General features: G+C 36.4%; 1 protein-coding gene across 1 annotated transcript in view; it reads right to left on the bottom strand.

Moving 5' to 3' along the window:
* The window catches only part of RSRC1 (arginine and serine rich coiled-coil 1), a 332,002-nt gene that overhangs the window by 166,656 nt on the left and 139,594 nt on the right, over window positions 1-25,752 (bottom strand). The window contains exon 5 of the mRNA XM_045851312.1: window positions 1,390-1,426. Within this exon, the coding sequence (XP_045707268.1) occupies window positions 1,390-1,426 (37 nt within the window). The remainder of the gene's footprint in view (window positions 1-1,389; window positions 1,427-25,752) is intronic.

The following is a 25,752-nucleotide window of genomic DNA, read 5'->3' as shown; positions in this document are numbered from 1 at the left end:
TTTAAATGCAGAAAACAGTCACTGAACACGAGATCATGCTAGTAAGTACAAGAATATGAAATTTTAAAAATATAACTCATTATTATTTACTGAAAAATATGAACCAAGTATAAAGTCTTTTTAATAAATAATTTACAAGAAACCTATAAAAGGCAGCTCATTTTGACACTACGGTAGGTGTTGTTCCTTGTTATAAAGCCCCAACTGATACTGAAATTTGCTGTCTTAAGCTTTTTCATACTTCTGTCATGTCCTATATACATGTGCCACTATGAGGTGATTAATAGGGATTCAGGGTGCAATTTTTAATAAAGAGAGTAACAATGTAATTTATTTACTTCTAATCTGGACTGATCGATAGTTCACACTTTCTAACTAGATTATTATATCTTGCTTTTTAATAATTATCTTCAATTTTTAGGATCATTTTTTAAAGTACAACTTTCCCCAGTTTGCTTTAGCTAGTAAAAGGAAAACCAAAAGTCCCTTAGAACCCTTCTATTATAATAAGTCAAAATGAGGCTGCCTCTTGCTACTACTGTGCTTTTGTGGGAGAAGAACAAAAGCACATTAATAGTTAACAAAGCTACAATATGATATACGAATGAGGTCTTGCATTAAAAAAGTACTTAGAGTGTATTTACAAAAGAATCTCTCTTATTAATTATTCAACATTTGGATTTGACCAGAAACCAGAGCATGACTTTATACTGCTCTGTTTAAATGAACTACTTAATGTTGTAATGAACACTCAGTGTGGTAAGTTCAATGAATTTTGGACCTGTTATAACAGAATAGTTTTTTCTAATATTTTGATCAATGGACAGATTTTAATGTTAAGTCAGTTTGAATTTCACTTATGCTTTAAATATGTTTACTTAAACAAAAAATTTTGCATCTCAATTATTTTGTATTCTAAACTGAATGTAGTTTAAACCAATGAATTATTCATAAAGCAAAGACATTAGGAAAAACAAAGCTGTGCACTTCTTTCAAAGCTGTTAAATTGCTAAAACATACCATATTTATGCATGCAATATTTGTGTTTTTCTTAAAACACAAGCTTGTTTTTGTCAGATCAAGATACGCCAAAAACTCGACACCAAACATTTTTTTATAATTAAAGCGATCATCAATCCAAGGATTGTCATCCATTTTATTTCATCTCTACATCAAAAAAAAAAAAAAAGTAATTTAAAAAAATTTAAATTCCCTTGAAATGATAGGATAAATGAAAATGTAAGTGCCATCACATAATAACAGTAAGCTGACCCTTTGGGAAATGGTTGACTTTCTCAATACAAGGTATTCAAAGCTCATTCAAAAGTGTTCATTTAGAATGCAGATATCAAAGATGATGCAAATGTTCAAGAGAAAATTAGAACTTACCAGATGTTCTAATCCAGCTTTGATGTTTCCAGATTCCCTGAAATAGAAGAATAAAAGTTTTAAATAGTTGCTAAACCCTTGTCTAATCTTTTTACCTCAAAACTGTTTTATAAACCCTTAGAATTTTTTCATGTATTTTTACTAATGTTCAAATAACACTCTTTTTAAGGACAAAACAATTTCCATCAAAAAGGAACAGATAATTTATTTATATTTACCAGTATTACTGTTAAATTGGTATTCCACTAACAAAGAATGCTTCAGACTTTTCAAAGTCAGTACACAACAACATGAAGTCAAGTACACTATTACTTTACTGTTAATGTATCTGTTTATTTCACATTAGCTTTTCCATTAGTTTGTTTTTTCCAACATTATGAAAATGTTCAAACATACAGATTCTATCTGCCATCTAGATTCTACAATTGACATCTTACTATATTTGCTTTATCAAATATCCATCCATCAGTGGTTGTATTTTTATATAAGGAATATGCACATAAACGATACGTTCATAATTGCATAGCTAAAGAACTAAATTTTAATAAATTTTTCTTGACATTAATTTCATTAATTTAGTGCACACTACAAATCAAGACTTAAGACAATTATAATACTAAAAAAACTATCACCAAAGAAAACACAAACATCAAATATATTAATATATCTTAAGCATTTAATTTCTTGCTCTTCATTGTAAACAAAACATTGTTGATAGAATTAAAATATAAATACATGTGCAAGTAGCAAATTTAAATATACATTTGGTGAAATGTGGCAAACAGTTGCAGTTTTTTATCCTGATTTTAGTCTATACTAATTTATTAGTGATAGATGGACTTTGATTTTTCTCACTTTGATCAAGCAGTTGTTTTTAATTCCATCATGAATAACAAGGCTGATGTTTTTAAACATGAAATTATACTTCTACCATATTGCAGGGAAAAATATGGAACAGTAAACAACCCAAAACAGTATTGGATTCATGATATTTTTTGTTTTTTAATATATTTTATTGATTATGCTATTACAGTTGTCCCATTTCCCTTCATTCCCCTCCACCCTGCACGCCCCTCCCACCCACATCCCCCCCATTAGTTCATGTCCATGTGTCGTAAGTTCTTTAGCTTCTACATTTCCCGTACTATTCTTGCCCTTCCCCTGTCTATTTTCTACCTATTGTCTATGCTACTTATTCTCTGTTGCTTTTCCTCCTCTCTCTTTCTCCCATTCCCCTGCTGCTAACCCTCCATGTAATCTCCATTTCTGTGGTTCTGTTCCTGTTCTAGTTGCTTGCTTAGTTTGTTTTTGTTTTTGTTTAGGTGTGGTTGTTAATAATTGTGAGTTTGCTGTCATTTTACTACACATGTTTTTTCATCTTCTTTTTCTTACATAAGTCCCCTTAACATTTCATAAAATAAGGACTTTGTAATGATGAACTCCTTTAACTTGACCCTATCTGAAAAGCACTTTATCTGCCCTTCCATTGTAAATGAAAACTTTGCTGGATAGAGCAATCTTGGACGTAGGTCCTTGCCTTTCATAACTTGGAATACTTCTTTCCAGCCCCTTCTTGCCTGTAAGATCTCTTTTGAGAAATCAGCTGACAGTCTGATGGGCACTCCTTTGTAGGTAACTGTCTCCTTATCTCTTGCTGCTTCTAGGATTCTCTCCTTCATTTTTACCTTGGCTAAAGTAATTATAATGTGCCTTGGTGTATTTCCTCCTTGTGTCCAACTTCTTTGGGACTCTCTGAGCTTCCTGGAAGTCTTTTTGCCAGAATGGGGAAATTCTCCTTTATTATTTGTTCAAAGAAGTTTTCCACTGGTTGCTCTCCTTCTCCTTCTGGTACCCTTATAATTCTGATGTTGGAATGTTTAAAGATGTCCTGGAGGTTCCTAAGCCTCTCCTCATTTTTTTGAATTCTTGTTTCTTCATTCTTTTCTGGTTGTATGTTTTTTTTCCTCCTTCTGGTCCACTCCATTGATGTGGGACCCAGGTTTCATTTCATCACTATTGGTTCCCTGTGCATTTTCCTTCATTTCACTTATTGTAGCCTGCATTTGTTCATCTAATTTGGGACCAAAATCAACCAGTTCTGTGAGCATCCTGATCACCAGTGCTTTGAACTGTGCATCTGATAGGCTGGCTATTTCTCGGTCACTTAAAAAAAACTAACTGCAGGGCTTTTAATTCTGTTTGAGCCTTCTCCCTGCCCCTCCTTGGTCTGGTAGCACCTGAGGGGAGGAGGGGTGGAGCCTTAGGTGTTCACCAGGGTGGGGCACCCCAGTCACTGGGTTGTGACGTATGTGGGGGCGGGGTCCAAGAGGGAACAATGGCGTTTGCTCTGCGCTCCGTGGAACCTCAGTCCCTTCCGCTGCTTCCCCAGAGCAAACTGGGGGCCCTCTGGTGCCAATTCCCATATGGGTGGGCTTGTGCACCCCGTGGAACTTTCCAATGACCTCTCCTGTGAGGCTGGAGTTTCTCCCACTGCCTCCTCAACCCCCACAGTTGTTTTCAATCAGTGCCCTGAGGCTCTATTTCCCAGCGCTGTGATCCTGGGTTGCCACACAGTGCCTTGCTTCACAATTGCCGCCTCGCTGGGTCTGCCAGCTGCCGCTTGCGCGCTCAGGTTCCACCTGCCTTGGTCTTGTGCACCCTGGATGCCTTACGTGGCTGGTCCCAATGCTCTCTGCTCTCGGAGCTGCGAGCCACACCCAGCTGCCTGACTCCGCCCCTCCTACTGGTCTGGATGAACGTGTCTATTTTAACTTCTTAGTTGTCCCACTTCCATTCAGATCAATTTTCTGTCAGTTCTGGTTGTTATTCTGTTTCTAAATTTTTGTTGTCTCTATCTTGGCTGTGCGAGGAGGCACCGTGTGTCTACCTATGCCTCCATCTTGGCTGGAAGTCGAATTCATGATGTTTTAATTTTTTTCCTCACACCTCTTTCTTTCACTGAAGGGTCTTTTATTTCTTTTCTCTTTATTTCTGTCTCCATGTTTCATTGCCAAAAATATACTTCTGTGTTTCATTTGTCTTGCTATACATACAATCTTTCCAAATTTCCCTATCTTTTTTTCCCTTTGAATCCACTGCCTGAAAACCAAACTCATGGCTTCAACCGCTCTCACTGCCCAGTGTGACATACTGGGAACAAATTCCAAAGTCCACTGATTAAGCAAAGCACTCATATTTAGCCATTCTCTTCTCTTTCTGCTTCTGGCCATCTTAGCAATACTATGTGTACTCAACATTTAAAAGTGTTAAGAATTTCTGAAACTCATTCTCTGGATGCAGTCGTAATGACAAATGATAGGAATAAATTGCAACAAGGTGTCAGGAAAAGCTAATCGCTACATAAATAATTATTTTGAACTTTATTATTACAAAGTTAGTGGATTTATTGAATCTGAAAGGCAAATGGATCTTTATGTTTTCACAAGGACATTCTTATATGATTATTTGTGTAATTTGAAATCTAAACAAAAAGAACAACATATATAGTGAAGCATCTGACAGTGCAATATATATGTGTGCACAACAATAAAATTAAGTCTTCCTCCTATCACTGACTCCCAGTTCTCAATCACTAATATTAGCTCTTTGTCCTTCTAAAGATATTCTGCTTCTGTGTGTACGTGTGTATGTGCATGTGTGGGTATATTTCTGTCTCCTGTTTTTTAAAATCCAAACAGAAGTAAGTATACTATACACATTGTTTTGTAGCTTCACTTGACGATCTATCTTAGAGTTTGCTCTATCACACTGTCACATAATGATTCTTATTAGGAATTAATATGGCAGTATAAAAAACAAAAAATGTTCAGATTCCAAGTACAAATCCATAATTAATTATGTGAAACCATTGGGCTAGACTAGCTTCATCAGAATATTTTGGTATAATATGTCATGTAACACTGACAGCGTGGCTTGAAGCAGCATCCCATCATACACATTAATAATTCTAAAAGAAACATATGAACGTCGCCACAAAGTGGGACAAAGTCTCTAAGTAATTTCATTTTAGGGTCGGTTTTGCTGTCAACTGAGTTTGTCATAATGTTAGGGAAAATCTCTTAATACTTTGAGCTGTTTGCATTTTGGAATCAAGGATAAGAACCTATTCCTAAAGAGGGGGAGGAGAAAGGAAGGAGAAAGGAGTGACTGACTAGGCTATTACATTGTTATGATTCTTTAAAGTAAGTGACATTTAGGAAATACACTTTTAGAATGGTATGCCTAAAAGAAAACTAGGCATCATCTTTGACACAGCCCTCTCCCCCTCACTACCAGACAAAGACATTCAACCGCAAGGTCTTGACTATCACTTAGTTATCATTTAGATTTAATCACTCTTATCTTCACAAGCACTAGCTGTTTTAGGCCTTTTCTTTTCTCTTCCAGATTACTAGAAGAGATTGCTGGCCTCACCTTTTTTCTCCCATATTTCCACAGAGCCTCCTAATGCTTAAAAACCGCTCCTACCTTGTACCACCTCAATTCATTCTGTACAATACAGAAAAATTGTTCTAAAATATAAACTTGATCATATTAATTCCCTTCTTAAAGTCAGCAATATCCTTTCTACTATTCTCCCATTTACTCATTCCCTCTATCTTTCCAAAGCTTTATCACATGGGAAGTGATGGCAACAGTCACAAAAAAAAATTACTAACTTGGCTCCTCCCACTACTGAACCACTTGATCTACCAGAAATGCCCCTTTTCTCCCAGTCTCTAATTCTACTGATCTAGTTTTAAACAACAACAAAAAATCCTTCAGGACTTAACTTACACCATAACTCTACTGGGGAAACCTTCTCTCTTACTCAGAAATGAAATAATGAGCTCTTTCGATGTGTTCCCACCCACAGACTTTTTAAATTTTATTTTAATTGTTGTTCAAGTACAGTTTTCTGTCCTTTACCCACCCACCCATCCCTCCCCACACCCCCCATTTTCACCCCCTCCCCTAATTTTTGTCCATGTGTTCTTTATATTTGTTCCTATAAACCCTTCCCATTCTCCCCTGAAATTCCCTTGAAATTCCCTCCCTTCTCCGCTCTGGTCACTGTCAGCCTGTTCCCTATTTCAGTGCCTTTGGTTATATTTTGCTTGTTTGTTTGTTCTGTTGTTTAGGTTCCTGTTAAAGGTGAGATCATATGGTATTTGTCTTTCACTGCGGGCTTATTTCACTCAGCATAATGCTTTCCAGCTCCATCTATGCTGTTGCAAAGGGTAGGAGCTCTTTTCTTTCTGCTGAATAGAATTCCATTGTGTAAATGTACCATAGTTTTTTGATCCACTCATATACTGATGGGCACCTAGGATGCTTCCAGCACTTGGCTATTGTAAATTGTGCTGCTGTGAACATTGGGGTGCACAGATTCTTTTGGATTGGGGTTTCAGGGTTCTTAATATATAATCCCAGCAGTGGAATTGCTGGGTCAAAAGGCAGATCCATTTTTAGTTTTCTGAGGCAATTCCATATTGTTTTCCATAGTGGTTGTACCAGTCTGCAATCCCATCAACAATGCACTAGGGTCCCCTTTTCTCCACAACCTCTAAAACCACAATGAGATATCACTTCACACTGGTTAGAATGGCCATCATAAACAAAGCAACAAACAACAAGTGTTGGAGAGGTTGTGGAGAAAAGGGGACCCATCCACAGATTTTATCACACTTTATTATAAATTACCTGTTTACTTCCCCATTGACACCACCAAAATGAAAGGTATTCAAGAATACAGATTACATCTTTTTAACTTTTATACCCTGGTACCCTACAGGGTGCCTATCAAAGCATGAATTCACTAAGAAGGGTCTGACATCTAATTGTCATAGAACAAGCTTTGAGAGTTGGTGGCAACCAGCCCGGGTCTCTGAGTGGCCCTGCACAGCCCTGCTCTACCTCCACGCCACACAAAAAAGCAAGGCAAATGCAACAGTGAGTGGTTGTTTGGGGCAGTAGTATTAGGAGCTGTGTATGTGTTTGATGGGCAGTTATTTTACTCTTTTTTTTTGTATTTTTAAATTTTTTATTGAATTTATTGGGGTGATACTGGTTAGTATAATTATATAGGTTTCAGGTGTATAATTCTATACACATCATCTGTATATTGCATTGTGTGTTTTACTACCCCAAGCCAAGTCTCCTGCCATCACCATTTATCCCTCCTTTAACCTTCTTCTACTTCCCCTGACCCCTCTCTTTCCTGCTGGTACTCACCATACGGTTGCCAGTGTCCATGAGTTGTTTCTTTTCCTTTCCTTTTTTTCTCTTTTTTTGCTTACTTCCTTCATCTGTTTCACCCAGCTCCCCTACTCTACCTCCTCTCCTCTGACAGCTGTCAGTTTGTTCTCTGTATCTATGAGTCTGTTTCTATTTTGCTTGTTAGTTCAGTTTGTTTATTAGATTCCACATGCAAGTGAAATCATATGGTATTTGTCTTTCTCTAAGTGGCTTATTTCACTTAGCACAACAGTCTCCAGGTCCATCCCTGTTGTTGTAAAAGGTAAGATTCCCTTCTTTTTTATGGTCAAGTAGTATTCCATTGTGTAAATGTACCGTAGCTTTTGTATCCACTCACCTAACTGATGGGCAACTGGGCTGCTATCAAATCTTGGCTATTGTAATGAATGCAGGGGTGCATATATCCTTTCCAATAACTATTTTTCGTTTCTTCAAATATATTCCCAGAAGAGGAATCACTGTATCATAAAGCAGTTCCACTTTTAATTTTTTGAGGTAACTCTGTACTGCTTTTCAGAAGGCTGCACCAGCCTACATTCTCACCAACAGCGCATGATGGCTCCCTTTTCTCCACGTCCTTCCCAGCACTTGGTTGATTTACTGATGATAGCAATTCTGACAGGTGTGAGGTAGTAACTCACTGTAGTTTCAATTTGCATTTCTCTGATGATTAGTGATGTTGAACATCTTTTCATATGTCTGTTAGACTTCTGTATGTTCTCTTCAAAGAAGTGTCTACTCAGGTCCTTTCTTTGCCCAGTTTGTAATTAGATTTTATTCTTGATGTTCAGTTTTGTAAGTTCTTTATAAATTTTAGATATTAACCCCTTATTTGATGTATCATGGATAAATATGTTCTTCCATACAGTGGAGTGTCTTTTCATTTCGTTGAAGGTTTCCTTTGCTGTGCAAAACCTTTTTATTTTTATGCTCTCCCATAAGTTTCTTTTTCTGTTTTCCTTGCCCAAGAAAATATATCAGAAAAACAAAACAAAACACTCCTATGAGAAATGTCTGAGATTTTACTGCCTATGTTTTCTTGTAGGGTTTTCAAGGTTTCCAATCTAACATTTAAGTCATTAATCCATTTTCAGTTTATTCTTGTGTATGATGTGAATTGGTGGTCTACTTTCACTATTGAATAGATTATCTTTACCTCATTGTATGTTCTTGCCTTCTTTGTCAAATATTAATTGACCATAAAGGTGTGGGTTGGAGAGGATCCAAGATGGAGGCATAGGTGGTCGCACTGTACCTCCTTGCCCAACCAAAACTAAGGACAACAAGAATTTACAAACAAAAAACCAGAACAGAGAGAAATGAACCAAACGGAAGTCTGAATACCATATATCCAGTCCGGTAAGGAGGGGCGGAATTGGAGGTCTACAGAGAGGGGTCGAGGGGTCCCGGCAGGAAAAATTGGTGGCTGGCAGATGCACGCACACAGGGCGCAGATGGCAGTTGGCGGATCCCAGAAGCACATGGGCGGCTGACAGACTGGTGGCAGACTCTGGGTGCGGGAGGCAACGAGCAGACCCAGTGAGGCGCGCAATGCAGCTGGCTGTCCACAGCCATACATTTGCGTGCAGACAAAATAAGCGAAAACGGGCAGCAACACAGACCGCGCAACCTAGGGACCCAGCGCCAGGACACAAAGCCTGAAGGCACCGACTGAAAACAGCTGTGGAAGGTGAGGCCGGGAGATTCTCTCAGCCTCACAAGAGGCTCCTTGGAGAGACCCGCAGAACCCGAGAGAGTACACAAGCCCACCCCCCGGGAGCCAGCGCCAGAGGGGACCAATTTGTTTGTGGGAAGCGGCAAGGGGGACTGGGGCCCTGGTGAAAGCGGAGTGGGCGCCATTGTTCCCTCTCGGACCCCGCCCCCACATACAAAGTCACAACCCAGCAACTGAGGTGCCCCGCCCTGGTGAACACCTAAGGCTCCGCCCCTCATATGTAATAGGCACGACCAGACCAAAGGAAAAAAATGAAATAAAAAAGATGGCTCAAACAGAGTTAAAAGCCCCAGAGCCAATTTTTTTAAGTGACTGAGAAATAGCCAACCTATCAGATGCATGATTCAAAGCACTGGTGATCAGGATGCTCACAGAATTGGTGGACTTGAGTCATAAATTAGACGAACAAATGCAGACCACAATAAGTGAAATGAAGAAAAATGCACACGGAACCAATAGTGATGGGAAGAAAATTGGGTTTCAAATCAATGGAAGGGACCAGAAGGAGGAAAGAAACAACCAAACAGAAGAGAATAAAGAAACAAGAATTCAAAAAAATGAGGAGAGGCTTAGGGACCTCCAGGACACCTTTAAACGTTCCAATATCTGAATTATAAGGGTACCAGAAAGGGAAGAGGAAACACAACAAGTGGAAAAATTATTTGAACAAATAATAAACGAGAACTTCCCCAATATGGCAAGGGAAATAGACTTCCAGGAAATCCAGTAAGCTCAGAGAGTCCCAAAGAGGTTGGACCCAAGGAGGAACACACCAAGGCACATCATAATTACATTAGCCAAGATTAAAATGAAGGAGAGAATCCTAGAAGCAGCAAGAGATAAGGAGACAGTTACCTACAAAGGAGTGCCCATCAGACTGTCAGCTGATTTCTCAAAAGAGACCTTACAGGCAAGAAGGGGCTGGAAAGAAGTATTCTAAGTCAGGAAAGGCGAGGATCTACATCCAAGACTGCTCTATTCAGCAAAGCTTTCATCTAGAATGGAAGGGCAGATAAAGTGCTTTTCAGATAGGGTCAAGTTAAAGGAGTTCATCATTACCAAGTCCTTATTTTATGAAATGTTAAAGGGACTTATGTAAGAAAAAGAAGATGAAAAAATATGAACAGTAAAAAAAGACATCAAACTCACAATTACCAACAACCACACCTAAAACAAAAGCAAACTAAGCAAACAAAGAGAACAGGAGCAGAACCACAGAAATGGAGATCACATGGAAGGTTAGCAACAGGGAAGCGGGAGGAGGACAGAGGGGGAAAAGATATAGAAAATAAGTAGCATAGACAATAGGTAGAAAATAGACAGGGGGAGGGCAGGAATGGTGTGGGAAATGTAGAAGCTAAAGAACTTATGACACATGGACATGAACTAAAGGGGGGGGGGAATGTGGGTGGGAGGGGGTAGGCAGGGGGGAGGAGAGTGAAGGGGGAAAATGGGACAACTGTAATAGAATAATCAATAAAATATATTTTTTAAAAAAGGTGTGGGTTTATTTCAGTGTTCTCCCTTCTGTTTCATTGATCTATATGTCTGTTTTTATGCCAGTACCATGTTGTGTTTGATTGCTATGGCCTTATAGTATAGTTTGATTTCAGGTCGTGTCATTCCTCCAGCTTTGTTCTTCTTTCTCAAGATTGCTGTGGCTATTCGAAGCCTTTTGTAGTTCCATGTAAATTTGTGGAATATCTGTTCTAGTTCAGTGAAATATGCCATTAGTATCTTGATAGGAACTATGCTGAATCTCTAGATGGCTTTAGGGAGTATGGATATTTTAATGATAATTCTTCCCTCCTATGAACACGAAGTGCTTCCACGTCTTTGTATTTCTTCAGTTTCTTTACATCCTTTGTTAAATTTATTCCTAGGTATTTTTTGATACAATTATAAATGACATTGTTTTCCTAGTTCCCCTTTCTGATAGTTCATTATTGGTGTATAAAAATGGAACTAATTTCTGGCCATTTATTTTGTATCCTACTAATTTACTGAATTCACCTATCAGTTCTAGTATTTTTTGGTGGAAGTTTTAGGGTACTCTACATATATTATCATGTCATCTCAAATGATGACAGTTTTACCTCTTCCTTTCCAGTTTAGGTGTCTTTTATTTCTGTCTTGTCTGACTGCTGTGGCAAGGATTTCTAGTACTATGTTGAATAAGAGTGGTAATAGCTGTCACCCCTGTCTTGTCACTGTTCTTAAAGGAAACGCTTGTAGTTTTTGCTCATTGAGTATGATATTGGCTGCAGGTGTGTCACATATACCCTTTAGTACATTGAGATATGTTCACTTTTCCACATTGCTGAGTTTTTATCATTAAATGGATGCTGGATTTTATCAAATGCTTTTCCTGAATCTATTGATAAGATCATATAGTTTTTATCCTTCATTGTTTATGTGATATATCATGTTTATTGATTTGTAGATATTGTACCAACCTTGCATTCTGTGAATAATTCCATTTAATCGTGGTGTATGATCTTTTTAATGTATTGATGGATCCACTTTGCCAATATTTTGTTATGGATTTTAGCATCTATATTTATCAGGGATATTGGCCTATAATTTTTTTTTTTCTTTGTAGTGTCTTTACCTAGTTTTGGAATTAGGATAATGTGGCCTCATAAAATGAGTTTCAGAGTCTTCCCTCCTCATGAAAGTTTTGGAATAGTTTGAAAAAGATGGGTGTTAGTTCTTCTTTGAATGTTTGGTAAAATTTACCAGTGAAGCCATTCAGTTCAGGACTTTTGTCTGTTGGGAGTATTCTGAATATTGCTTCAATTTAACTAGTCTAATCTGTCTATTCAGATTTCCCGGCTCTTCCTGATTCAGTCCTGGGAGACTATATGTTTCTGGGAATTTTCCATTACATCCAGATTGTCCAAATTTTTGCTACACAGTTGTTTACAATATTTTTTAAAACAGTCTTTTATATCTCTTTGGTGTCCGTTATCCCTTCTCTTTCATTTCTGATTTTATTTATTTGGATTCTTTCTCTTTTTTTCTTGATGAATCTGGTTAAAGGTTTGTCAATCTTCTTTATTCTTTCAAAGGACCAGCTCTTGTTTCATTGACTCCATTTTATTTATTTCTGCTCTGATCTTTATTATTTCCTTTCTTCTACTCACCCTGAGCTTTGTTGGTGTTCTTTTTCTAGTTTTTTTTTAAGAGTAGAATTAGATTATCTGAGATTTTTCTTGTTTCTTGAGGTACTCTTGTAATGCTATGAATTTCCCTCTTAGGATTGTTTTTGCTGTGTACCAGCAAAATACTTATTTGGATAGTTTTGTTCTCATTTTCCTCTGTTTCAACATGTCTTTTGATTTCTGGTGGCTGTAAATGAGGTTTTCACATTGGCGCTTTAAGAGGGTGCCTACGTCTCTAGAAACAGTTCCAACTCTCTCTGATGGACAGAATCCCTTTTGACTTTCATAGCCAGATGTGTATGGTCACCTCTTCCCCATTTTTGTGCTCTGGGCTGGGAAGCCCACCTTGGGATTGAGACTCCATGCTTCTTAGGGGGAACCTTCTGAATCTCAGCCACCACCTGTGGGAGCAGGGCCAGCCCTTTTTGCATCTCTGCTTTCCCACCAGTCTCAATGCAGTTTCCTCTGTAAATCCTTAGTAATAAATTGTATTTTATTTTTTTATGGAGTAGGAGGACACAATGGAAAAAGTGGTTGATTGAGGTCAGAGTAGAACACCAGAGGCTCTGAACTCTAGTTTTTAAATAACCTGGAGGAACACCAGCCAGAACCTAGACATTTATCCCTCTCCTTAGATTAAAATGACTAGCCAAAGCAGCTATATGTTGCAGGAAGTAAAAAGAGAAGCCCACGGAAAATTTCAAGATCTCTGAAGTGTGTAAACACAGGATTGGAAAAAATAACTAATGGAGCAACCTCATCTAGAGAAAAATAGAACAGACTGAGCAAAAGAATATAATGTAAGCATAATAACATCTTCAAAACTGAGGATTTTTAGAAATTAAATATGAAAAAAGTTATGGAAAAAGTCAATATACAGTTAAGTAAACTATTATTTAAATTGAAAGAAAAAGTGAAAAGTTTTCGGCATACAAAGTCTTAGGAAATTAATCACACAAAGTCATTATGTGAACAAAGTTCTGAGGACTATAATACATTAAGATGAGAAATAAATTTAGGAAGAGCTACAATAGAAAGCAAGTAAAGATTGGCACAAAACACAGTAATTATTGTAACCTAAGCAATCAATCTCTAAAAAGGAAACTAAAGAAAATTCACCTATAACAATCTGGAATTAAAATGCAGAGAAGATTTTCAGACTGAGTAAGAAACAAAATCCAGCAATGTGTCATTTACAAAAGACACAGAAAACAAAAGGATTTAGAAAGATTTCCAGATAAGATACAGTAGAAGATATAACAAGGCAAACATAAACCAAAAGAAAGCTAGAGTGGTAATTTCAATAGCAAAATATATTTAAGCCACTCCCCCCCAAAAAATTATTCTTATGAGATATAAAAGGAGGACATTCTGTTCTAGTAAAAAATACAACAGATTAAGAAATGTTCATTTATATTCATAAGTTTTGCATTTTCATAAAGCTTAATAAGTATCATGAATTGGGACACCCAATGTTTCAATAAGTTCTCCATGAAAATCAGTTTTCTCTAGCTTTGCTTTGGGCAGAAACACAAAAAGGATGGCCATCTCAGAACAACACAGAGAAAGCATCATGAGTTCGTAAACACTATACAAGACAGCATGATATATAATCCTGGTTCTAGAAGCAGAATACCTACACTCAAATGTAAGCTCTTACAAAATAGTTGCATGAGCTTGGGTAATAAGCCCACTTCTCTAAAGCTCAGATTGATACCTTTGATGTGAAGATTCTGTAAAACCTTCTTTACCTAACACACAAGGTTGCAGTGAAAAAGTGCAAGATAATGTACATGGAGATACACCATTAAATGACAATGTGCTATAGAAACGTTATTATAATATATATTTAAATATAGAAGTCTTAAAAGTGGTTCCAAAGTCCATTAAATTTTTAAAAATAGAGAGGCAAGTTCCAAGACATTGACTGAGGGATCTTGCAACAAATGGTCCTCTTTAAAGGCCTGTCCTCTTTAGTGGTCTGTCTCCTGGGTTGTCCCTGTCATGACTTCATCAATATTTGTGCAACTCCTTTTGCCCTGTGCTGAAAGCAGACTTAATTCAATTATAGGTCTCAAAACTGATAAAATGGTCCTGAAGTGGAAAATGGGAAGAGATTATTGGCAAATGAATAAAGATTTGTATCGAACTAACACACGGGAGTACAGCAGGTCTTTTTTTAATCATTCCCTGTCTTAAATCTTCTGGGAACCATGAGTTTCCCTTCCCCTCATGCAGCACATCGATTTCTGAATTAGACTGCAATATTAAATAATTAATATACTTGCCATGATTGATGTTTTGCATTAGTTGAATATTAGGTTATCAATCAAAATCCACTTGGTTTAATGTAATAATATTGAAAAAGTGTCACAGGCTGTTCATCCAATTTGTAGTTGAGGCAACACAGATAGTAATGTTGGCATAACACAAGGCTCTAAAGCAGGAAATGCAGTGGCTCAACATGTATGAGGCAGACATTTTGAAACTAACCGGGACAAGGCTGAGGTTATCCTAAATAAACCTGGTGGCACCTGTCAGTTTCAATATTAGGTCTCCTTCCAGAGGAAGACACTATGCATCAATCATACCATGGCAGGCAAGAAAAAATTAAAATAAAGATACTAATTTACCTTTGTGGCAAAAAGATTTCATAATTTTGCCAAAGAAAGCATGCTATAAATCCAGAAACTTGCTATGATAAAGATTATATCCTCTTAAGAAATTACTAACAAAATACACTAACATTTCTTAGATCTAGTCTTACTAGGAAGGGAAAATATGATAACACTATTACACTAAAGTGATCATTCAGTTAAATGGTATAAGGGAACCAGGCCAGGGAGCCCCAGTTAATAATGACATTTATTTTGAAAATCAAACAAACAAAGATCAAAAAACCTATTTCTTCTGATGATGGCATTGTCCTTTACTTTGAAAAAAATATATATATATATTACATCTATACTTCTCAAAATATTAGCTTAGGAAAAAATGCAATTGCTTGTTACTCCCAGTAAAAGTACATGATTTTACTCATCTCTTACAGCAATCGAAAATCTATTATGAATGTATTTATAAAAGTAACACTTTAAAACAAATTAAATAATCAAGAGACATCCAAAAGACAAGTGATTTTTGGGGTACAGAGTAGAAAAGTAACAAAATGAATATAAACAAAACCATTTCACAGAGCTGACCAAAAACCCAGTGAATGTTAAAGTATAAAATATTCAGAAGCTATAATGCAAACAACTAACTGATATAGCTTTGAAGTATCATTTCATGGACCAAATCTTTAAAAAATAAAAGATTAAATATAATTGTAATTAGTAGTATATATGTATTATCCCATGTACAATGTGCATAACCACAGAAATTATAAAAAATGAGTAGCTCCTATAACAATACAACATTTTATGGGCTTTTTGTGTCATGAAGAACATTATTCAGTTTATAAAGATTACTATGCTGCAGTTTTCTACAGCTATAGAGATAATATCACAGTTAATTTTGTACATACTTTCATAAAGCAGAAACCTACATAAGTTGGGTTTTTAAAATAATGGCAGCCAAGGCTTTTAAAAGCCTGAGTTATAAATCATAAAAACACCTAAATATCCCATTTTAAATAATAATTGATAAATTTTTATGTGTATAAGACATTTTCTGTTAAGTATCAAGTGTTATTACTGCAAATTTTTGGTCATATATAAATTCTAAGAAAAACCTGGGTTCAACTTGCAATTCTACTACTTACTAAATAACTCTGCCAAGTTATATATCTTCTCTAAATTTTTTCATTCTTAAATTCAAGCCAAGGATTAAAGAAATCAGCACATATATACATAAGTCACTCAATAAATACTGGTTCAATATGACAGACTAATAATGGACCAATTGACTGCATTTCACTTTCACAATCAAGAAATATCTTTATAGATGTTAGCTTTTTTAACCACCTTAAAATTTGTTTCAACTGTAATACCTATACATGAAAGTCAGTCTACTTTTCAAATAAAGTACATATAAGGAGCTTGGCCCAATGCTAACATCCAATAAAAATATCACATATATCCTGACATAAGCACATTCTTATATCTCTGAAAGGAGGTAGAATAATAAAGTATGTTTAACATAGAAGGGAAAATAATATCTCAATTACCCTTTTTTTTATACATTTTAACCCCAATAAGAAAAATACAGAATATTAGCACTAAGTACCAGAAAGCTCTTACTGGAATTCTCAGTTTTAACATACCATGTTTGGTTTGAATACTTAGGATTTTTCTCCTGATTGGAGAATATCTTGCAAATTAGTGGCTTTATATGTATATTCTGATGTTACCCCAGTTCAGAATACAATATTCAGATGTTTGTATTATTTTATAAGTAGGTTCTCATCGGATTGCTATTTGTAACAAATTTTACTCTAGAACTTATAAATCATCTGCACAGACAAGTGTACCATGATCACTAAATTTTACATGTACTGTTCTCTTGTAAGATTCTTTAGTTAGTTTTACAAATATTAGTGAGCATGTGCTATATTGGGACAAGTTTAAATTAAACATATTAAACTGTAAGGTCTTAATGATACACACTGAGCTTATTCTAATGGGAAGTTGAAGACTTAAGTTGGTATGTATCAGGTACGCCATTTACAATCATTCAGGTAAACAGATTCTACAGTTCACAGAAAGGGTCTACAAAGTGGGAAAGAGAGAGAGAGAGAGGGAGAGAGAGAGATTTCTGAAGCTGTGCTCTAGTTAACAGTCTGAGATGAAGAAGCACTAAGATTATTCAACACACATCAATCTGATCTAAAAGAACGGCTAAAGGAAATGCTTTAAACACAAGGAGAATCATCCCAGGAAGAGGGTTGGAACATCAAGAATGAAGGAAGAGCAACATAAATATATTTATTGAGTAACTAGCTCCATGAACAATTCAGAGCGGATAACAATAACATAAATGTCATCAACTAAAAGTACCAGTATTAAGATATGGTATTTATGCCTTGCATGTTTAAAACCGTATTGTCAAACCAAGACTAGTACACAAAAATGTTACTGCCCAAGCCAGGCAGGGAAAATGCATGTGAACATGCTACCTATCTGCTATTTCCCACATGCAGGACTAACATTCCTAATCAATGACAGTTCTCCTCCCACTGAGGCCAGCTGCAGCTCAAGAATCTTAACACTGGGCTCTAGGCAGTCCCTGCCAGTCGTCTGGAGTTAGCAGGTAAGATAGAACCCATTCACCACCAATTCTTTCAATTCATGTCCTTAACCTAGTTCAAGAGAAGTTCAGATGAAGATGAAATTGCCATATGTGTTAGAGTGATTGAGAAATATTTCAAAGAGGAGGGTAATTTTTGCCTCATCCTGAAAGACTGATTACATTTAAGCAGAGCAAGTAGAAAAGAAGAGGCAAGAAGAGTGAGCTCAAGGGTCCCCCATGACCCGATAAAGGTAAGGTAAGGAGAGTAGCCTGCCCAGAGTAGATGCATTAAAAGGTCATGTTAACTTTTAATCTTTAATTTTAAATAATTTTTATTATTTAAGTATTCAGGGCCATCATGTACATTCATGCATGTTGTTCATCATGGAGAGGAAAAAAAAGAAAAAGAAGATAGGGAAGGAAGGAAGGAAGGGAGGGAGGGAGGGAGGGAGGAAGGAAGGGAGGGAGGGAGGGAGGGAAGGGAAGGGAAGGAAGGAAGGAAGGGAAGGGAAGGGAGGGAGGGAGGGAGGGAAGGAGGGAAGGAAGGAAGGAAAGGAAAGGAAGGAAAGGAAGGAAGGAAGGAAAGGAAGGAAGGAAAGGAAGGAAAGAAACAAACCCTAACAGGGCAGTGGAAGATGAAAGCGATGTGCCCTGACCAAGCAGTGCATCCTGGCTGGCAATGCGCCCACAGGAAGGCAGGATGTCGTTTCCTGGTGTCTACGAAGGTGTCATAGAGACTAGCATGGCCCTGCAAATAAATGCTTATTGTAACAAATTTCAAAATTACATCTGGTTCTAATGAAAAAGAAAATAAAATCACCAGAAATCCCACCAAAGATAATACCTCAACATATTTTAGTTTTTTTCTCCATTCTCATGCATACACAGAAACACACTTTTCCCTACAAAAATGGGATCATTGATTTGTTATGTAGCTTAAATTTTTTTCACTACTTAAACAGATTCTCAGATGTCATTAAATGTATTTACATAGAATATTTTTACTACTTACATGCTTTTCTGCTCATAAACATACAATGTTAACTTATTCATTATTGTTGAACATTTAGATTGTTTCTGATTGTTTATTTTAAATAAAACTGGGATTTAAAATAGAATAACTGATCACTGATTTAAGCAACATTTATGAATATTATATGATGTTTATTTCACTTGGAAGATTGAGGTTAACTAATTTTAAAAAGGATCAATAAACCAATTTATTTCATCATCAGTACTTAAACCTAAATAATTTAAATTTATATATTTATTATATTTATGTAAGTATAAATATAAATTTGTATTTAAATATAAAATATCATTATTTTTAATTTAGGTACAATTAAAAATACATTTCTACTTTTAAGAAAGTCCATTATCATAAAAATTATGTCTCAACATCATTAAAGCCATTTCTATCTAATATGTAATACAGAATCAACAATTCCAAATAGAAGGTAACAAATACAATAAATATTCAATTAATGTCTTTAGCTACTAAATTTGAGAGAAAATGAAACATGTATATATTTTCCCTAAGAACAGCAAACTTGCAGTAACTCAAAAATTTGTCTATTCAGTTCTTCAGTTATTCAAGTCTTGATATTTTTTCTTTTCCCTCTGATGTTCTCCTATGTAACTACAATGATACTCTGGCAGAAAACAAAAAACTAAGGCGAATGTTGATCAGGTAAGCACCTAACAGTGGTAGGAAATAAAACTACTGAAATTTTTTCTTTACATAGTGAATCAAAATAAACACCTCGGCACAGAACTGAAGACTCTAGCCCAAGTCACACTCTGCTATTTCCTAAAGATCTCTTTGCACATGCTTGCACTCAAACCTTTGATCACATACATCTAAGCGAACCAACCTTCTCAGAGATTCCACCTCTGAGGAAATGTCGAACAGTGTGTGCACCAAGCAAAGTAGGAAATGTTTTACAAAAATTAGCCCATTTAATCCTTATAACTTTATTATAAAGAGATAAAATTATTATCCTTTTCATATTTAGATGAGATAACTGAAGCTTAGAGAGGATAAGTAGATCCCACAGGAGACCCCTCAGCTGGTAAAAGGCAGATTTCAAACCTGGCAGCCTGAGTTCATTGTCCAAATTTTAATCAAGAGAGAATTCATTACTGCCGATCTCTAAAAACTATAACCTCAACAATAAAACAAAACTTTACAGCATTCTCCTACTCCTTAATCGGAACCATGATTGTTGAAAGAGGCTGCAAAGAGGTGAGGATTTAAGTAAAATGAATACTAACCCTTTATGGTATATACCCATTTCATTCTCACAATGTTCACAAAAACAAAAAATCTGTATAAATGGCTAACAAACATTTAGGGAAATACAGTACACAGACCTAAAGATAAAACTAAATCCTATTTTTCACCTAGCAGGTGAGCAAAGATTAAAACAAGTGATAATGTACCCATTGTTGGCAAGGGTGCAGGGAATCAGGTACCCACATATGCTACCAAGAAGAGCAGAAAATAATACAAACTTTCCAGAGAGCAATTAGAAATGTTAAAACTTCTGAATAACACACATGAAGTCTTTGACCTGATGTTCTACATTAATCACTCCGTTGTATTTAGTAAAACAAACAAAATAAACTGGGAACAAACTAAATGCCCAATGATGGCAAACTATGAAACACAGTATGATAAAATCCATAAAACAGAAAACCATATAGTGATTTAAAATTATAATGTGGTTTTACTCCCACGAAAATGTTCTTGTAGCATGTTAAGTTTTTGAAAAGAGCATATTATACAATGTACAATACCATATTTGTTAAAAAGTTTTATATATGCATGTATACAGTGAGTTCATATGTGTAACTAGAAAGTTGTAAGTTAATATGTTAATAATATTTAACAGTGGGGTTTCAACAGATTTTTATGTTCATTTAATTCTTTGTTTATGTTTTCCAAAGTGTCTTCCACAAAAATACATTCCTGTTGGTCCAATTTTTAAAAAGTATTTTTAAAAAATCATTACAGCATGTCTATGGAGTATACTATCTTCATTTTGTAAATTAAGGGTCTGTATCTTAAAGTAAAAAGTAACTTGATAAATGGCCAAAAATGCTCTATCTGAGGGCATTTTTGCTCTCAGACAAAAAAGCTCATACTTTTTTTTCCTTCACAACAGAAATGCTCTGTATTAAAGAAAATAAGGCTGGGTCTACATCCAGCCCCCACTTTCTCTGTCCTCTATACACTTGAAAAACTTTCTCACAAACTATGTGTGTACATGCCTGTTATCTTCACTGATCATTTTAAAGACTCAGTCTACATTTCTGTTCATCTTTGTGCAATCTACAGTGTTTAAAACTAATCGAATCTTCCCAAATTTGGTACATGATTATATAAGATACAGGTAAATTCAATTTAGAGTTGGAGAATATAAAACTGAAATAGAGATAAAGGACACAGTTACGTCACTTCAATAATTGATCGAGACTGTTTCAAGTTCTGACACATTCCCTTCCTTCCCCATTATGTCTATGTGAGTTTTGGTTTCTATCACTTCTCACCAAAAGTCCTCTAAGACGCTTCTCTCCCTAACATCAATGTCTTCATACCTCAAGTTCATGTCTCCGCCTGCTTTACAATCTAATATCTAAATAATTTTCTACTGCTATCCAAGATGTACCTCCTTTCAACCAGTTATCTCCTCCATGATTTTGCTCGTACATTTATCTGCATAAAATGGCCCTTTCTTCATCATTACATCTTCAAAGTCTATACATTTATTGTATAAGAACCAAACTCCCACTTCTGCTAGGTTGATAATAATTTCTTACATCTCTGAACTTACAGTCACTCCTTGACACTAAAGGGTTAAGTTCCAGGAACTTCTAAATGTCCTCAATTGTGAATGTGATAAAGATGCAAAGTGCTTAAGCAGATTATACTTAGCATATATTACTAATTATCATCAACATTATCATTACTATGCAGACCCCTCATGAACATTATTCGATATATTAACATTGGAAGGAAACAAAGCCACTCTGAGATACAACGCTGAGCAGTCAGCTGGCCCCTTTCACCAGCTAACTGACATGCTCCTGAACATCATCCTCACAGAACGTGTTTTAACATCATGCCACAAGAAAATTACAAATTCTTACATGCAATGGACCACATAGGCCCCTTTTGAAAAGACAGAACATTAAATCCACAGCTACCGAGGTCAACTGCATTGCCCTTGTAAAAAATTCTTCATATCCTAGCAGTTAATATTCAGTGATCATTTTCTGTGGCTTCTATGTAAGCACCCATCCCTCAAGTTAATTATGTGCTTACGTAAATCTTCTGCTTTGTTACTACATGAAGTTTTTGATAACCATAGATATTTGCTGTGCAGTGTCAAAGCTATACATTAAAGATAAAAGTATTTAAGTCTTAGGATATGGTCAATAAAACAATTTTATTTATATATCACTAACATATGCTAATGTTCACAAAATTAGAATTGGAAGGTCTCATTAGGAAAAGTGCAGAAGTAAATAGCACAGCAAAATATTATAAATGCTATGCTACAATTATAACTTCATGAGGGTATGAGGTGGGGGGCTTAGCAGGTGGGAATGGTGGGTAGCAGAGCCCAGGAAGTAGTCCATAAAGGTGATGCTTGAAGCTCCTTCTGACAAAAGGCCATTCCCACCACATGGGCTCTGGAATCAGCTCCTCTAGCTCCTCCAAGTACTTTATTCCTTCAATTACCTGTTCTGTGTCCTCCACCCTGTACTGCTACTGTGAACCAATCAGAGTTTGAAGTGGTGGATTAGAAGGGGAACTTCAACTGAAAGTAACAATGAAACATTTATTCACTTACTTGTAACAGAAGCAAAAAGGAGCCCTTGCTCCCTAATGTTCCATTTTCCCCTCAAAGAACAGCATGGGCGAGGCTCAGGTGGATACAGTGTAAGGGGGTAAAGGTGGGAGGTGGACAGGATGAAGGAGGAGGAAAGTTCATCTCATTGCTGAGGACCCCCAAACAAAAGGTTCTTGCTTCTTGATGGACCAATGAAACAGGAAGAAAAGGAGAAAGGACTAGGAATGGAAACATACTGAACGTGGAGAAAAGCACATCAGATCCCAAGTACAGAGGCCTCTGGCTGTGAACACCTAGACTAGGTAGGAATGCCTCTGGTTGGGTCTAAAAGGTCACACATAGGACTCTGGACTGGAGCCGAACTTTTCAGCTACCATCCTGCTTATTTCTCTGCTTCCCTCGGCCAAACTTTTTGAAACACTATATTCACACTATGTCTCCACATTCCTACTTCTATCACATCCAAAAGTTACTTCTGCTGGGAGTTACTCAGTGTTTCTGGGTTTCTCCCATGTATACAGGAGTTGTGACTATTAATAAACTTTAATTTATTCTCCTGCAAAAAAATTTACTCTTGCTAAATTCATCAGTGGTTTCTCCATGTTAACCAAATCCAAAGACCACTTTCCACTCTTCTCTTCATACACTTCTCAGAAGCATTTAATGCTGTCAAATATTCCATCCTGCACCCTTTTTCCTCATTTGTCTTCTACCCTATTACTTCATTCAGTTTCCCTGCATTTTCTCAAAAAAGGACTCCTCAAACCTCCTTTGTAGGTCCACAGCCATTAAGCTCCTCTCCTCAGCCATTAAGAGTTAGAACTCCTCAAGGCTCGGTCCTAAACTCTCATCTTGTGCCATGCTTTTTTGCTAATCCTTCTTACCCTCAGGCACAGCATTAATAACAAACTATAGGTAATTGACCAAAAATATACTCTGGATTCATTTATCCAGTTGTCTATTTGACATCTCTATCTGAATGTCTCAAAATCAAAATAAAAACTTTATACACAATGGATCCAAAACTGAAATTCTGAGTTCCTCCGTCATGCTTGATCTATTTCAGAATCTCCTATTTCAGAAAGGAGTCATATCTTTCATCCTGCTGCTCAGGCCAAAATCTTGGGAATCAACCTCTTTACCTTCTTCTCTTATAATATATAATCTATCACTAACTCCTATTGCTTCTACATCTTAACTAACAACAGGAACTATCTGTACTTCTGTCAATTACTACCATCCTAGTCCAACTACCATAACCTCCTGCCTAGTTTGTCTTAATTCCCTTGTAGTTATTTTCCCACTTCCACTGTTGCTTCTCTCCCGTGCCCATACCACAAACAATCTAATCATGTGAAAGTGAATCACATCATTCCCCTGCTCAAAACTCTTCAATGCCTTTCCATTGAGGCCATCCTGATTTGCACCCCTCCATCCCCACCTATATCATTTCTTCATTCAGCTATTATTGAGCACAATATTTGAGTCAGCTTCTGTGTTGGTTATCAGGGATACAATGATGAACAAAGCAGAGTAGGCTGCAAGGAGCTTACAGGTAGGCATGAAACACTGCAATTAATACACAAGTATATCAATTAGTAACTGTGACATGAGTAACATTTTAAAAGTACTGTGAAAAAATAACACATGAACCTATAAAACAGAAAAACCAGAGTACAAAATCTAGCTTAGAAGCTCAAGGAATTCTTCCTTCATCATTCTTCACTACTACCTTCCTTCACTATACCTTTCTTCAGTATATTTCTCATGCTCTTAAAGATACCCGAAATTGGAATAGCATTTCAAATTAGGTGAGCTTTAAATCCAAAGTGTCAAATATAGGAAAACAAGAATTATTCCAGCAACACTGACTCAGGAGTAAATTAAAGACAAAAATACAAAGATGATTCCAGGTGACAGTAACAACGGAACTGTAAGTCCAGGGTCAGCAATGTTGGGGGTGATGGAGGTACCAGTGCCTGTATAACTATACTGATGCCATGATACAGCTGCCTTAACTCCCATTCCTTTTCACAACGTGGCTTTCCAGAGTCCCACTGATTACAGAGGCTATCCAACAGTCAGACATAATCTATGTTTGTTTACTTTCAGACTTTTCTAATAGAATCTAAGCTAAATGAGGACGGTTTACATGTAGACAGGAGAAAATGTCATGTGGTAAGTCCTCAAGGCCTGAAATATAAATAGTCTTACATGTAACAAAAGTTTTGTTTTTTCTATTTCATATAAAGTGAAAATACAAATGAAGATTCTTCTAGGACTTACTTTCTTACCACTTAAGTAGTTTTACATTGGCCTGCATAAAATAACATGATCGATTCATGAACATTTTCCACAAAATATTTCTTAGTTACATTTGAGGGCCAGAAGAGAATTTAAAGAATTGCCAACTTTTCTCTTGAGCTGAACGACCAAATCAGGTGTCAGCAAACTATGGCCCGTGGGCCAAATGCAGCCTGCATGAGTTGGGATTGTTTTTATATTCTTAAATGGGTGGGAGGAAAAAACCAGTATTTTGTGATATGTGAAAATTACTGAAGTCAAATTTTAGTGTCAATATATAAAGTTTTGTTGGGACACAGGCACACTGATTCTTGTATGTACTTTAGTGGCTGCACTAGTGTTACAACAAGAGTTGAGTGGCTGAGACAGAGGTCACTTGAGGCACTCCCAATGGTTTGCACTGTTGTTCAGAGCACCAAAACCAGGGATGCACTAACTCGACAGAGTTTTAAGGGTTTCATGAGTTGCTGCAATGTGACATTTGGCTTTTGTTTTAATACCAGTATACAACTATCATGTTGAAATTAGAAGAGAAATAGGGGACTTTGCATGACATGCTTTTAAGGCTCAGTGGAGTGTAGATTATTGTGTCAAGTTAAATAGCAATGCACTGTTATTACACAATGAATCTATAGCTATACTGAGAGAATACAATATATGTTGACATTACCAAACTAAGCAGTCTTCACAATATTTCCAACTCAAAGAAAAGCAACAGTAAGACATATTAAAACATTTAAAATAAGATATCTCATCACAACAGAAGTCCTTATCGAAAACAAAAATGAGTTTCTGAGTGGTATGTTTGTTAGCCAGT

The sequence above is a fragment of the Phyllostomus hastatus genome, unplaced genomic scaffold, assembly GCF_019186645.2.
Source record: "Phyllostomus hastatus isolate PE091 unplaced genomic scaffold, TTU_PhHast_1.1 phas_contig_86, whole genome shotgun sequence".
NCBI classification, from domain to species: domain Eukaryota; kingdom Metazoa; phylum Chordata; class Mammalia; order Chiroptera; family Phyllostomidae; genus Phyllostomus; species Phyllostomus hastatus.
This window is presented reverse-complemented; position numbering and strand designations above follow the sequence as displayed.